The 16,716-nt window shown below is 44.0% G+C and overlaps 1 protein-coding gene across 2 annotated transcripts in view; it reads right to left on the bottom strand.

Moving 5' to 3' along the window:
* The window catches only part of ATL2 (atlastin GTPase 2), a 653,233-nt gene that overhangs the window by 362,173 nt on the left and 274,344 nt on the right, over nt 1-16,716 (bottom strand). For both annotated transcript variants that reach the window (XM_085612325.1, XM_085612324.1), the window contains exon 3: nt 10,592-10,726. In XM_085612325.1, the coding sequence (XP_085468451.1) occupies nt 10,592-10,726 (135 nt within the window). The remainder of the gene's footprint in view (nt 1-10,591; nt 10,727-16,716) is intronic.

The following is a 16,716-nucleotide window of genomic DNA, read 5'->3' as shown; positions in this document are numbered from 1 at the left end:
CAACAGACGCAGATCTTTGCATCGGGGTAGCACTCCAGACACCAGAGGCAAACTAGGTGCAGGTATGTCACGCACATTAGGCAGTGGTAGGTGCCGCAGGGGGCTTGAAGCCAGCCTTCCTCATTGACATCCCAGTCACATCAGGAGATAAGTCTCGAAAATCTTCGTCAAAAGTCTAAAAAGGTGAGACAAAAAATGGCTTGAGGTAGCTCTCTTCTGATCTGGGCTGACTGGCACGGAAACAAAAGAACTGACATCAGCACGCTGGGGTGCCACCTATATAAGCTCCGCAGATATCACTTCTGGCACTGACAAAGAAGACCATGAAACACCGAGCCAAACTACGCCATCTACTGGAGCACAGAGGTACTGCTCATAAAAATTTCCTGAACCAGACTTATGCATGCAGGTAATTTTAAGATAAGGCTAGAGGTCTTCATCAGATAGAACTTATATGAAGCACAAGTGTTACCCCAAAACTTTGTAGATACTTACTCCTACTCAAATCATAGCGCCAAGAGACCTGCTGGTGTACGTACGCTCTAGAAGTTCTATATTAACATAAAATACCTCAACTAGACCCCACTCCCAGCGCTCGCTCTACAACATGCAGAAAGCCCTGTTAGCCCCATTACGTCAGACGAAGGTGACTTTGCCATAGTTAGAAAAAAGCCAAAGAAATCCCCCGGGTCATGTGGCTTTACTTCACTTTTCTAGAAGGCTTTAAGGCCACCATTGAACCCCACCTCCAGCAGCTCTACTTAATTCCTTTGTCAGTCATGGAACCTTACCTCCTTGAATGTTGGAGGCCTCTAACTATTTTCCAAGCCAGACAATATATTCTTATGCTCTTTATATAGACCCATATCCATATTAAATGTCGATGCGAAACCATTTATGGTGATCTTGGCCACTAGACTCAATCCCCTAATGCAGGTCACGATTGACCCAGAGCAGGCAGGCTTTGTGCCAGATACGAAATGCGCAGATAATGCATACCAAACGCATCCTACACATCACTGGCAAAGTACAAAGGCATGAGTGCTGGACCTAATACTTAGTATTGATGCTGAAAAAGTGTTTGCTAGAGTCCACAATCCTTAACTGCTAGAGAGACAAATGTTTTGTTGATAAATTTCTGCGGTGGATCGCCTACTGTTATTGCATGCTCAGCACTAGAGTGAGTCAATGGCTTGGCGTGCCCTCTGTTCCCCTAACAGCACGGCATGAGGCAAGGCTGCCTGCATTTGCGTTTACTTTTTGTACTGTATATAGAGCTATTCACGCAAAGGATGAGACTCAAACCGGCTACTGAAGGGATCAGAATGACACACAACTGTTAAACTCTGCCTAGAGGTAGATGGAGTTGTGGCGTCCCTTACAGACGCCATCAATTCATTGCCTGCCTTGGTAGCCCAGATGTCCATTCAGTGATGTCTTGAGCTTTAAATCAAATTTACAAATATCATCCCTCCTCAGTCTGAACTGTTCCCATACCCAAACAACTTCTCCAAGCACAATTTCTTATGCAATCAGCAGCCCACTCATTCTTATTCCTGGGCATATGCATATCAGCCTCCCTAAACACAACTTTGTCCCTTAACTACAAAGAGCTACTACCGTTGATTAAGCAGGACTTTGATATATGGTCCGAATATAATCTTTCATGTTTGAACAGGACTGCTGCGATAAAAATCAAAACCTTACCAAAAAATGCATTTTGTATTTCAGCATCTACCATTGCAAGCACCACGGACATTTTTTAAACACCTATATATTTGGAAAGTAGCTAGGCATTGAATATACCACAACACGCCTTATCGACACCCTAGAGAGGGCGGCTTGGGCAACCCCCAAGTGGAATATTTTCATCAAGTGCCACAGCTACGTTATATGGTAGAATGGAGCACAGAAAAGACTGAACCACACTGGTAATGATCAACATGTGGTAGAAATGCACTTATGAAATGTCCCTTGGTTGCCAAGAGGCAATAGACCTTGGGGATGCACTCTTTTACGGTAACCAGAACCACTTTCACAGTCTGGGATCTAGTGCTGGTCACGAAACAACCCACTTCCTTTCCATCCCCTTTGACCTCTATTGCTAATCCAGAGTTCATTCTCACTTTTCATACAGATGCCTTCAGGTTGTGGCAAGAGGCTGAATGTAAAATGGCCTGCCAACTCTTTGATACAGAGAGTCTTTTTTCCTTTTGAAATTACTGAAATGCGAGTCTGGACTTTAAAAAATGAAAGGATGCATAAAATCAGGTCAGACACTAGCTCATAGCCAAAACCATGAAACCCAAGGTTAGTAGATACTTGCTCAAATTTGAGAAGTGGTTACATGCCAAAACTGAGGATAAGCACCTATTAGCTGACCTTACCATTACCTTGATGCATGTCACACCTAAAGAGAAGTCATCTGGCCAGAGGAGATGGAAACAGGAACTAGGTTGCAAACTCACAAAGAGTGGGAGGACATGCGTTTTTTTGTTGTTTTTTTTTACAGATCCCGTACAACAGCATACTCAGCAGCTGGAGGGAGACAAAGGTGAATATTACTTCATTTTAGTATCTGACTCTGGCCCTGATCCAAGCCTGCGCTCAGGAGAAATCCAGAGTCTGTTGGAGAGAATCCAGTAGAAGTGTGACTCTGCTGCACCTACTCTGGAACTCTTGCAAACTATGCAGCCGTTGGGACCCAGCGTTAAGGGACATGGATTGTCTGCGCAACAAAAATACCTTGCATCCTAGCTTACACTTTGTTAGGCCTTTCATGTGAAATGACGTTTTCATTACACTCCATGAGGGGAAGACAGATTGCCATAGTTCTTTGTGCAGCACATCTAACTATACTTATGTTCTGGGGAACAAATACAATTGCTGATCGGGAATGACCTCTCAGTAATAGAGCAGTGAAACACGGTATCTGAAAACAAAGAAGAGACCTTTCAGGGGCTATGGGCCCGTTCTATACAATTCCTAGCCTCTGACAGATTTCCCGCCCAAACTATTGAAGAGTTATGCAGATGGTAGACTGAGGGGGCTCTCACACAGTGCAGATTGTTTGGGTCTTTTCACACAAAGTGATCATTTAGGGCCTGCTCTTGTCTATCCCATTAAAAAACTTCCTTATGCTGTGTGTGTTAGGGTGAGGGGAAGGAGGGCCGAGTCTAGGGGGTGGAGTTTATCATTTGTCACCTCTGGGTTATAGGCGTGTGTTAGAACTTGGGATCTCTAGTTGGCAGAGGTAGGTACCTTTGACCAAAAAGGGACCGTGGCTTCTAAGTCAGGGAAAGGGGATTACACTACTGGTTAACCCCTGCTCACACCCTTGGTAGCTTGGCACGAGCAGACCGGCTTATGTCAGAGGCAGTGTGTTAATTTGTGAACACATACAGTAATACAGTGAAAACACTACAAATGGACACTACACAGGCTTTATAAAAAATAAGTATTCTTTATATAGACTTAACACAAGACCACAAACGAAAAAATCCACAATACTGTACTCAAAATGGACTTAACGATGGAAGGATTAACTTAGTTCAATTTGATGGTAAATGCGACAGTTCTCACAAAAGTACCTGGATGCGTAACGCAAAATAAACAAAAGGCTCGCAGCGTTGGAGATGCGTCGGTTCCTTGCTTCGGGGGAGACTATGCGTCGCGCCTCAATGCTTGCGCAGAGTAGGGGATGAGTCTTGATCCGTACCGGAGAGGTGATGCGTAGATTCTCGTGCTGCTGCCCGGTTGTGATGCGGCAAGATGGCGCCTCGATGCAATGCGACAATCCGGTGCGATGTGATAAGATGGCGCCCTTGATGCGACCATGTTGAGACTATGCGGGCACGCCCTGGCAGCCTTGCGTCGACTCTGTAGTTTCGAGCCGCGACAGGCCCTGCGACACGCTTCTACGATGACGACCCTCACGGTTGCAGCTCGCTTCTCCGGTGATGAAACAGCAGACAGCTGCGACGAAGGCACGCTTCTCCGGCGATGCAATGACTACAGCTACGGCGGCGGCACGCTTCTTGTTGTGTCGCGCTTCCAGCTCCCAGCAACACGCAGGCTTCTGCAGATAAAATTCCCAGCAAGGAAATTCAGAGGGGAGCTGGTGGTGAAGTCTGTTGTCCCTGAGACTTCAGCAGGAGGCAAGCACAAGTTCAAGCCCTTGGAGAAATATTATGCAAGATGATGAAGTACACACAAAAGTTCCTTCTCTCCTTGGCACTGAAGACACCACTGTAGGCCAACCCAGCAACACAGCACACTGGCAGAGGGGCAGTCCACTCCTACAGCTTCCTTTGGTTCTTCTCCTTGGCAGAGGTTTTGTCTTGTTGTTCCAGAAGTGATCTAAAGTCTTGGGGTCTGGGTCCCCATATTTATACTACTTTTCTCTTTGTTCTCTGAAGGCAGAGAGGCCTTTGCCTAGTCCAAACCAGTTCTGGTCAGTCCTGGAGCACTTTGTTGAACAGACTCCTTTCCTTTCAGAGTGCAGGGCAGAGACATCAGACGCATCACAGGAGGTGGAGCCAGCATTGTGGAGGGAAGGCACAGCCCTATTCAGGTCCCAGATGCAACTCCTCCCACCTATCTACATGCAGATCTTTCTATTCAGCCCTATGCTGACTCACCCTCTCTCCTTGAATCCCCCATCCCCTGCCACTCACAGAACCAGACACACAATACACAACCTAGCAGAGGCAGGCTTGGACAGTTGAGCAAGAAAATACCTACTTTCTAAAAGTGGTATTTTCAAACACAGAATGTTAAAACCAACTTCACTAAAAGATGTATTTTATCATTCAGAGTTCAGGCATACTAAACTCGAATTTCTATCATGTTCCCTGAGTCAGTTAGGATTCTAAGATGTAATAATCAAACTGCCCATTCTGGCCTATGGGGAACAGGTAGCCTTGCAATAGTGAAAAACGAAAATGGCTGTAATTCACTATTAGGACATGCCACACACACCAGGGCATGTCCTATCTTATACGTACAATGCACCCTGCCCTTGGGTCTACCATAGGGGTGTCTGATATGAAGAAAAGGGAAGATTTAGGGACTGGCATGTGGGTGCACTTGGTCAGTCAACATGGCAGTACCAGACTGCACATAGGCTCTGCAATGGCAGACCTGAGACACTTTACAAGCTGCTTCTGTGGGTGGCACAACCAGTGCTGCAAGCCCACCAGAAGCATTTGATTTACAAGCCCTGGGCACACAAGGTGCACTGTACTAGGATCTGACAAGTAAATCAAACAACCCAATCATGGAGTCACTAATTAACACATCAATTTAACATAGGGAGAACTTGCACTGTATAGCAGTGGCACAGTGCCCAAAGCATCTAAACCAGCAAAACATATCAAAAACAAAGGAGGCAATCAGAAAAAATGGAAGGGAGACTGACGCCAATGGTACCAGGTCTAACAGCGTGACTATGTTGTTTTTTTTTTAATTCAACTAAATTGAAAAACTAATAAACAGTTGATCCATAAACAGGAATTCAGAAAACAATTAACAGAGTAACTTTGTTTTACGGAGACTACTTTGATGAATGTGAAACTCCATCATGGCTTACACAAGGGTACAATCAAACAAGACAAACAAGTTACCTACCTTTGGTAACACTCTTTCTGGTAGTGACTATCTAGCTGCAGATTGCTCACCTTTTCAATATTCCCCAGCTGTCAGAACGGATCTAGAAACATTTCAGCAGTACTTCTGCATGCTGTTATTTGGCGCTGTGTGGCTCCACACAGACGCCGTTCGACTTCAGAAAGGTCATGCGGGCCTATATATGCGCCACTCCCATGCGTGAACGTCAATTGCTTTCAAGACCATGCCCCCAGCTGCAGAGCCTTAAAGTAAATTGGTGTGACCAGTGCACAGATTCCTACACTTGGGACCTTATTATAGGAGGGACTCTACTCTGAGTGAGCGAGAAGGATGGTAGGATCGTGAGGAATCTGCAGCTAGAGTCTCTACCAGAAAGAGGGTTAACGAAGATAAGTAGCCTGTTCTCATGGAGATTTCTAGCTGCAGATTCCTCACCTTCTGAATAGATACCAAAGCAGGACCTATATGGAGCAGGGGAAGTGGCGGGGAGTTGAATGTACTCAAACCAGTCTTGCAGGATTGAGCAGGCAACAAGTCCCTCTTGGTGAACCCGACTGTCCAGACAATAGTGCTTTGTTTGCCAATGTAGTGGTAGCAGCTTTGGCCTTAGAAGGAGCATGCAGTCCTTCCGGAAGCTGAATTTTAGCCATTGCGCAAAAGATCTTCATGCAGAGCAGGATCCAGGGGTTAATGGTCCTCCTCTGTACTGCTGTGCCTTTTAGCACTCCAGAGAACCCCATGAAGAGCTGATCGTTCCCCCAGTGCTCTTTGGTACGATGTATGCTAAAGCGAAGTGCTCTCTTGAGTTCCAACCAGTGGAGTCTTTCCTCCTCCTTGGAGGGGTGAGGTGGAGCATAGAACACCAGCAAGGTAACGGTTTGCCTTCTGTGAAACGGCACCCCACACCTTTGGTAAGAAGGATGCTCACATCCGTAGAACCAGTTTGTCTTGAAGAAGGTGGTAAATGGAGAGAGCCTGAAGCTCACTTACCTAATGTGCCGATGTAATAGCAATGAGAAGCCCAGTCTGAAGGGTAAACATTTGCTCAGGGCAGCTGTGAAGTGGCTTGAATGAAGTCCAGTAAAGTAAGGACAAGTTAACGTCCCACTGTGGCATGAATGGGAGAGGGATGAAACAAATGTTGCATAACAACTGGAGAATTTAACAATGAAGGCTGATCAGGCAACCCTAAAAAGCCAGAGGTTTCGAAAGGTACTTTTTAACTGCGCCCAGAGCAAAGACTTCCCAGGCTAGGGCCAAAACAAATAACAAAACATCTGAGAGGTTGTCTGAAGGGGGTCTATCTAGTGAATGCTGCATCAAGCCATCAATTTGCCCCAAAGACAGATGGGTATAGCTTTCGTTGAGACGCATCAACTAAAACTGTACCCAAGATGACAACAAACGCCTTTGAATGTGTTCAGGTTTCACTGCTCAAACTCCAAGCATGAAGGTGGAGATTGTAAAGACCCAGATGCAGAACTCAGCCCTGCTGCTGCAACAACAGTTCATTAGGAGGGGTAGCCAGTTCAAAGGAAAGCTGCTCAAGCCCAGGAATTCCGCATACCAAACTCTCAAGGCCCAGTACGGACCCACTAGAATGACCTGGATCCAGCCTGTCCTCATCTTATTGAGAACTTGGGTAGGAGTGGTATTGGTGAAAAGGCATACCGGAGTATAAAGTTCCACTTGAGGTGGAATGAGTCTCCCAGCAAGAGACTCCTGGGAAACTCCAAAATAGGGGAGCATATGAAAAGCAGTGAGGTGTAACTTCCGCACGTTGATCGTGAACCCCAAAGATGACAAAGTTTGCTTTTGTCTGGAGGTGGTTTGTGAATGCCGGGGGCGAGCTTGTCTTCAACAGCCAGTTGTCAAGGTAATGGAAGATTGGCACCCTTGACCTCCGAAGGTGTGCTGCCAATATCACCATCATTTTTGTGAACACCAGAGGGGCGCTAGTTGACCAAAGGAGAGCACAGCAACTGAAAATGCTCCTGTCCCACCATGAACTGGCAGCATCCCCGATGAGTCGGCAGGCCAGGTATATGGAAAGAGGAATCCTGCAGGTCCAAAGCCACAATCCAGTCCTCATGGTCAAGGGCAGACAAGGCCTGGACCAGCGTAAGCATTTTGAATTTCGCATTTTGGAGGAAGGCTTTGAGAGGGTGCAGGTCTAAAACAGGATGAAGGCTATGCTTCCCTAAGGGCATGCTAACGGGGTTTTGCAGGTGGGGCTACAGGGTGGGGGTGGGCAGTGGATTTGGTGGCTTGTTGACCTTATCGGCAGGGGGCCCGACAGCCTCGACTGCGAAACTGCTTGGTTCCTCGCTGTGGCTGGACAAGCAGGCAGTATGGGACAGCTACCAAACTGTGAAAGGAGCAATAAGGTTGGTGCTGTTAGCGAGGTAGGCAGATAAATCCAGAGTGTGCAGTAGCTCTGCTCCCTTTAAATCACACTAAAGCAGAATCAGACTTGTCCCCAAATAGGCGAGTCCAGTCAAATGGCATGTCGATAATGGAGGACTGGACATCATCTCAGAACCTGGTCGATCTCAGCCATGCATTGCGGCAAATGCCTACACTGGTGCCAATGGCTTGCCCGATGGAATCGGTGGTTTTCAAGACAGAACGAATTGCGAACCTGCCCACATCACGACTGCTTTGGATGGCCTGGACAAGGGCAGGCCTTCAGGGACACCAGGGAGGACTTGAGCAACCAGGCCCCAAAATGCACAGGAATTTTGAACCAGGAGGCAGCTGGCATTTACTGACCAGAGAGCCAGGCTGGTGGAAGAAAAAAAACTCACTTCCAAATGTCTCCACCCATTTGGACTCACGACTGAGGGGAGTAGTCAGAAATGTGTTGGGGTTAGATCTGCTTGTGGACCCCTGAGTCACTAAACTTTAAGGAAAAGGGTGCTGAGAGAGGAACACCAGGACGCCTAGGTTAGGACAATGGCATCTCACTAGGTGAGTGTCAACCGGGGCAAGGTTTGATCCAAATCTCAAAAAAGATACACGTTAGTGCCTCATTAAATGGCAGAAGGGGCTCAGAGGATGTCCGCCCCAGCTGGAAAACGTCTGTCAAACATTAGTCTTGATCTCCAATGTGGAGAGCTGGAGACCAAGGACTTCGGCTGACCTACACATTATCATGGCTTAGGAAGCCGATTCCTTAGTAGCTGGACAAGGAGGGTGAGAGAAGACCCATTTCAGAGGAGACAGACCACCAGTCTCCTGCAACTTCTATCAACTGTCGTCTTGATAGAGCTGAGCGACCACATCACCCATGTCAATCATTGTCCGTGTCGTGACAAAAAGGTAGAGTAGGATGTGTGTTCTCCCTTCTGGAGGCAGCAGTCCAATTGAGGGAAGCAGCGCCTCAACTGTTGTCTGGAGTGACTACGATCAACGCCAGAATGGTGCCAACACAGAGTAGTATGGCTATCTCCTTGTCTGTCATCAATGGATTCAGCACCAACTCAAAGTTTCAAGGACCGGCGTGAACCAGGTCACCGCACGCAGGGTAGTTATCAGGGCAAGATGTGTTGCGACTGGCTCGGTGGGCAACTGGCACCAAGGGCGAACCTACTGGAGGTACTCCAGATGGAAGGCATGTCGGTGTGCCAGGAGTCCGCAAGGATCCAAAAAGTCAGAGCCAATACAGGCAGAACTCCTCGATGTGCTGTGGAGTGGCAGACCGTCCCGAAAACCTTGGTTGTGCCGGAAGCGGATGCGCAATCGGCTTCGAAGACTAGCGACTCTGGGAGCAAGTTCAGGAACCACGGTGACACCCATGCGACTGCTAAGGAAAATGCGAGTGAGCATGTGGGGGTGGCTAGAGAAGACAAAGTCCCACTTCAAACTGTTAGGTTTTGTGTTTAACTTGCCTGAAGATTTCTATCTTAACACAGACCAGCCTATGGAATGGCTTAGGCATCTCCTGAAGTGGGAGCAGTACGAACGTCGGATTTGGACCATGACTTAAACCCGTCTCCTCGCAGAGTCTAGTGCTTGGCGATATTAAGCTTTGCCTCGCGCGCCTGTATGGCCTTTGGGTTCGATGCGCAGTCACTGAAGGATTTAGAGTCATGACTGGATCCCCAGGCCCCCAATGGGCATTTAACACAGACATTTGTTTGTGACAGTACATGCAGGGCTTAAAACCTGTCGGTTTTGTGGAGGCATCCCTTGCAAACTAAGAAATTTGGATACAAAATATCGAGTCAAATCAGCCCAGAGAGCGCCGACGATCACGTTTGACGGCGCGTAAAGAAAGAAAAAGAGGTCAGCTTGCGGAATTAGAAACTATACAGGCTCTGCATGTCATTTTTGGAGCAGAACGGTGTTACTGTGAAGCCACATAGTGCCACCTACTGACACGCAGAGTTACTGCTGAAAGTTTCCAGATCCAGTCTGACGCCTGGGGAATAGCCAAAAGGTGAGGAACCTACAGCTATGTCTCTAGCAGAATAATGTTGCTTTTGTCCCTGCAGCCAACAAGGCTGTAGCCAGTGGGAAGGCAAGCCAATGCACTGCAGTTGTATGGTTTTGCATTCACAAGGAGAAAAAAAGAAAACTCACTGGTAATAGCCGCTCATTTCCAAGTACCAGTAGAGAGTAAAAATCAGTAGGCATTTTTCCATTATCAAAATTCTGTGCTCACCAAAACTCCAGCAAAACAAATCTATGTTGCAAAATTAAGCGGTCCCTTACCTATACATAAACATTCCATCTTGGTAGTTTGTAAAACAAAAACAACAAAAAACTGTAAATCTGACACCCAAAGCTCAGAAAGCGCATTCTGATGTTCTTCTCTTTCTGAAGTTTTCATTAAAATATAGCTTGAAATACAAGTGCATACCTACCCTGTGCTTTCCCGAGTATACATTGTGATTTACGAGACACAAAGTTCTACAGTATACAATGAAGCAGTCTACATGTACCAAAAGTTGCTCTTTACCTGAGTTCCATCTGGTTTTGTAATCTGGAAAACTTCACTCCAGACTTGTATCCCAGTTGTTTCTCGCTCGCATCCACCTCTCCACGTAAATCCAGTTAAGGGTTCATTCAGTCCGCCCATCCAACTAGACTCATCCTGCAACAGAGAAAGACCACACAAAGTGTAAACAAAAAAAATGTTCAACAAAAAACATGCACTGTAGAAGAGTGTTTAACACACTAGCAAACTAAAGGTACCAATGCATCATTTAGTTTAGCTTTAAACATGTTTAAAAGCACTGACATAGCTAATTTGGCATTTGTCTTGCAACATTTTACATAGCAACTTGGGCGTAGTCCACATTTTCAACCCATTCTACAAGGAATTGTCTGGCTGGCCCATGTGGCAGCTGTCAAACCCAAAATATACATAGGTGTTGTTGGAGGCTGCGGTCAAAAAAGAAAAACAAATGTGGCGGCTGCAGAACCAATCAAAAGGCTAGGGGACCGGTGTGGAAGATGAAAAAAAATAAAAAGTGGTGTGTGGTGGCAGCAGTGAACTAACCAAGGATGAGGGAGTGGCTATGAAGTGGTGGCAATTGACTGATAAAAATAAAATAAAAAAGGGAGTGGTCAAGTTGAAGGAGGCTGCTGACCAACCAAAAGGAACTTCTGCAACACTATGATGAATACTACAGCCCAGTAGTTCCCAAACTGTTTAGAACCACAGCACACTTTTTAGAACCACAAACTTTCACAACCCACCTACCTTCAACAGACACGAGGTAGGTGATTTTTTTAATAGAACGAAAGCATTGTGTGGTAGAGCATTGTCATTTACATACAGCACATTTTACATTGAATTGATCACTAATTTTGAACTGACGTCCAGTTTTACTGCTAAAACTAGATAGCACTCAAATGATAATGTGTGGAAATTGGGTTTCTGTGAACATCATTCACATTTAATTTATTATCACCTAGATAGTGTCTTGATTTGTTTTGATGCTATTAATATCAGTTTCCCGCACACGTTAGAATTACAAAAAATAGTGCTACATTTTTGCTGTCTTAACTGCTGGATGCATACAATACAGTTCATTTATAGGTATTTAGGTTCTGTTGCGTACAGCAAAAAAAAAAAAAACATTCTAAATTGTCACAATTTACTTTGAAAACTCCTCACTTTGCAGAAAGAGGAAAAAAAAGTAAACACCAATTTTCTCATGAAAAGGATAAAGCAGTGGTGCATTTAACCTTCGTATTTGAATCACCAAGTGGGACAAGTTACACACAGAATTTAAAGACCTCTTTACTACTTGCTCCGACTATTACGACCTACTAAAAAAAAACAGTTTGCAACATACCCTCAGTTTGGGAAACACTGCTCTAACCACAGATTCCTCCTGTTTTTAATTCCCTTTGGAGTCAGACTGGATCCAGAAACGTTTTAACAATTGCTTCTGAAATTTTATAGGTGGTATACCATCAGACTCCAAGTTGGCTTTGCCCAGTTTCTGGAAGTGACAGCTCAGAGCCAAATCTACACACCTCCCCTGCCCACTAGTTTCGGGGAACAATAAAGCAAACCACACCCTTAGACGTAGAGTCTCAGTAAAAGACTGAGACAGTGCAAAATCTAACATGGAATCTTATTAAGACCTAGATGTTCACTACAACGCCCAGAGAGGAGGGAAGTCTGAAAGGAATCTACGGTTAGATAAAATATCCACCAGAAACAAGTTACGTAACTTGGTCTTCTCTTAGATACTTCCAACCACAGATGTCTCACCTTTTGAATAGACACCAAAGTAGTACCTCCATTAGGAGAGAACCACCAAGTGCCGAGAAGTACTATAAAAAACTATAAAATAGTAATTCATGTGGCATTTGAAAACAGCTAAACATAAGGGGTCAGTATGAAAAAAATCAAAAGTGTAACTGGCCCTTTAAATCACAGACTCAGCAGGCTTGTCTCTTGTTGGGAAAAGCCTATGTGAAAAACTTAAAACGCTTCAGATCAGAAGAATTCATTTATTCGAAGATAAATATTTTGCAATTCAGTTTCTCATCCTGATAACATCTGTATTAACTGTGCCTACAGTAATCATGCAGATTGCACCCGATATCCTTGTCTGACACACCAGAACACAAACTTCACTTTATAAAAAATAAAACTCCCTACTGGTGACCAGATTTCCCTTTGTCCTCAGAGGACTCATTTCCACACTTCAACCAAGTTACTTTAGCACTAGCTTACAAGGGACCCACGCTTGAGATATAGAGCACAAAGTACATAACTGGACACGTTTTACTGCAGCGAACACCATGCAATTTTCCAAAGTCCTTATGATCCTTAAGTAATTGCGAAAATATTTCAGTATAATCTGGCTAAAGCTAAAATCAACGAGGACCCCACGATCTAATGCAAGAGTGTTTGGTGAGTGGATCAAGAAAGCACTGAAGTTAATTTGGATGATGAACTGCTTCAGCACGCTACCAGTGACCCATTGTGCAATCCTAATGGATAGGCAAAAAACGTCTGAAAGGAGGCAAATTGACCTGAAAGAATAAACTGTGTGGATGAAAGCCGCAACCCAATGAGCTCGAAACACCAGCAGATGCTGGGCCACCAAAACGTACAATCTATTGTCAAAAACTAAATCTGTTCCACCTCTGGCCTAAAGTCCAGAAACTTTCAGGGACAGCCCATGGAAGTATTTCGAAATTGCCCATAATAAAGTTTTTATAGGGCCTTATTTAAGGTCCCTAGAATAGTTTCTCCAGCACAAATAAAATTAGAATTTTAATTATCAAAACAATCAGAGCAATAGAAGCCTCCAGTATCAAACAAACAGTGGTTAAATGGGGGTCCCTGAAATCACTACTGTAAAATGAGCCTTTTCCCAAAAATGTTATTTTATTGGAGATATCAAAAACGTTTCGGCATAGGACATTCTTACAACACAACAAGCAAAGCGAAGACCTGTATAAGAACAGTAAATGCTTATATGGAAACAAAAGAAATTGTGAGAAGAAGAAAACTCGACATGCACAGAAGAAAACTATACAAAGGAGACATGTATGGAATAATGAAAAGGAGAGGAGGAGAAATAATTAGGAGCAGGGAAAGAGGGGAAGAGCTAAAATATGAGTTGGACGCTCCCAATGGAAGGAGTGATAAAACATATGGGGCAAAACACATCGGCAAGGGAGAGTCTATGGTGGTATCTTTTTTAAACACAGGTCTAGCTTCAACAATAGTAGCCAGGAAAATTTGGTACAGAAGGTACGTTTGTGGATAATATTGTAAGCACTTCAAGCAAAGCATATCCAAGTCCACTAAGCATGATAAGATATATTATCGTGGTTTTTCCAACTTGCCAAAACAATCTTGATACCTATTGTAATCAATAGGCTTAAGAGGGAGAGGCCCCAACTGTCAAGCTGCACAATGTGTGCAAAAGACATTGGACCAAGGGCAACAACAATCATATGATTTAGACTCATTACAAAGATGTTCTTTAAGATGTATTCAATCTTTTTTGTGCAGTAAAAAGATAAGTGATTTAAGTCACCTGGGGACTCACCACAGTGTAAGCAGAGATTGCAGTTCGACAGACCAAGCTTGTAAAGACTTGCAGGAATCCAAAAGGACCCATGAATTATCCAGTATTTACATTATTGAAGTAAAGGTGAAAGGTTCTGACCCACCAGGGAATCCCATATTGTTTCCCAGTAGGATGTGGAAGGGCAGGTTAATGAGTAAAATAATCGTCCCATTTGCTTTGAATATGTTTATTGATAGGTGTGATGTGTATCTATAAACTTGTAGATCAGAGAAGCAGTGTGAGACTTGTTTATCAGGGTTTCTAGGACTTTAAGGCAGTTAAATGGGTGACTGTGCTTCATCTTTCTAAGAGCAACCTTCAGCATCAAGGAACTGTAGAATTCCTGTGGGTGAAGGTTAACTCTCTTTAACATTGCAAAGGAAATCTGGTTAGCAGACGATCCAGGGTATTTGATCATAAGAATGCCAAGATCAGCCTAGTCCTTATAGAAAAGCATTTTGAGTTTGTGATACCTGGACTGAGCCAGAGTGAGGCAGATTCAGAGTTCTGCACCTCAGTAGTGAAATATTTATCCAGAGACATAACTGCCACTGGGGTATCCGTAATGATCAGGACAGAATGAGTAACTTTCAGGAGTTTTATAGTAGACATATTTAATAAGGAAAGGGGTTTAACCAGGTCACTTTCAATATCTATCCACAGCGGGTGGCGAGGAGAGCTCAAGTTTATCCACCAGATGACCTGTCTCACTAAGAAAGCTGTTCGATAGTGGAGAATGTTTGTTAGGCCCAAACAACCTTTAAACGTATTAATGCATAGGTTCTACAGATATATTGTGGCTCTTTTCTTTCTGTAGAAAGGCTGAGATTAGATTGTTTACAGATTTATGGGATCTGAAAGTTTCAGAGGAAACATGGCCATAATAAAGTTAATTTGAGTAACCATCATCATTTTAACAGTTTCTATTTGTCCCCACCAACTAATAGATATTGGTGACCACAACACTAAGTTTTTTTTTTTTTTTAACCTTCTTCCGTAGTGTGTTTTTAATATGCTACCTTGTGTCATCCATTGTCTTTTTAAATTCAGTACCTTGGTATATGAGGGTTGACATTGAAGATTAGCTTGCTGAGGCTTGTTCTGAAGGCAAGGCAAATTTAAAGAGAAGGATATTGTTTTTTTCTTTATTTAGTGAATATTCTGATGCTCTAGTGTATTTAGTGATAGTTGTAAGGATCTCTGGTATAGCCACATCATCACTCGAGAAAATAAGCATATCAGCTGAATAGGCCTCACATTTTCTGTCATCACTGGAAAAGGAATACCTTTTATAGCAGTATGGTTTCTAATAGGGATTGGGGGGAGGAGGGGGTCTATATTGAGAAGAAACCCAGGCGACAAGGGGCAATCGTGTCTGGCTCCTTGAAAAGGTACAAACAAATCTCTCGCCTAACTCATTTGTTTAATACTGGGTAGAGGAAAGAGAAATAAACTTTGCCAAAGGCCTTCTCCAAGTAAAGGGCCATGGCGGAAGAAGGTAACAGCTTTGCCTTTTCAATAACATGCAAGAAGGTGCGCTGCCATTCTCCCCTTCAGAAAGCCAGTTTGAGTGCAGTGAATCAGTAATAGGGGGAATTTTTTCCAAGCATAGAGCCAGTACTTTAGCAAACACTTTATAGTCTTTGTTAGGTAGAGATCAGACCTTGATTTGTTCTAATGGGTCTTTAGTTTCTTTGAGGATCACTAATGTGTGCTTCCAAAGCCGTGCCTGAGTTTGCCAGAGGTTAAGTGATCAAAAAGTTCCATTAAATGAGGTACTAAAGCATCATGAAATGTCTTGTAAGTGGCGGCCGAAAGTCCATCGGGACCCAGGGCCTTTGTGTCGGAGGAACTTGATTGATTATGATTTATATTATTAACACTTTCTTGTAGATCACTTGGCACACTAGGGCATTTCAATTCATCAAGCTAGGTTTTACATCTACCAGTATGACATTCCCCATTTGGTTCAGCATAGGAGTAAATGGAGTCCAATATTTTGTCAGGATCCACAAGAAGGTTCCCATGTTTAGGTCTAATGGCTGTGATTTTAGCAGAGTTCTTAGTACCCTCTTCATTCATTCTCCAGGTCTTAGTAGTAGGACATTTAGTAGACAATTATATGTTCAAGGTGATGCAGGTTTGGTCAGATATTACAATTGGTTTATTGTTAGAGTTTGAGGCCACAAATCCGAGATTACTGGTGAGCAAGTATAAAATTCTGGACATGTTATTATGGGGATGAGATTAGCAAGTGAGTTCACTTCCTGTAGGATTTAAGAGACATCTGATGTCCAACAGGTTATCTCCACATAACTGTTTCTTCGGAGGGTGAGATTTACTTGTTGTATACAGACACAGAGAGCCTGTCTAGTGTTATGTTATATACAAGATTGAATCACCACCCAGAATAATGTTAATGTTCGGAGGCAGTTCCCTTAGTTCTTAGTTTCTTACTGAGTTCAGTCCAGTAATGAGTTCCATCAGCAATCTGGGAATAGATATTGGTAAAATAAAAGGATATGCCATCCCTGGT

Source organism: Triturus cristatus, chromosome 6 (assembly GCF_964204655.1).
Source record: "Triturus cristatus chromosome 6, aTriCri1.1, whole genome shotgun sequence".
NCBI lineage: Eukaryota > Metazoa > Chordata > Amphibia > Caudata > Salamandridae > Triturus > Triturus cristatus.
The sequence above is the reverse complement of the archived record's forward strand: the minus strand, read 5'-3'. Positions and strand labels throughout refer to the sequence as shown.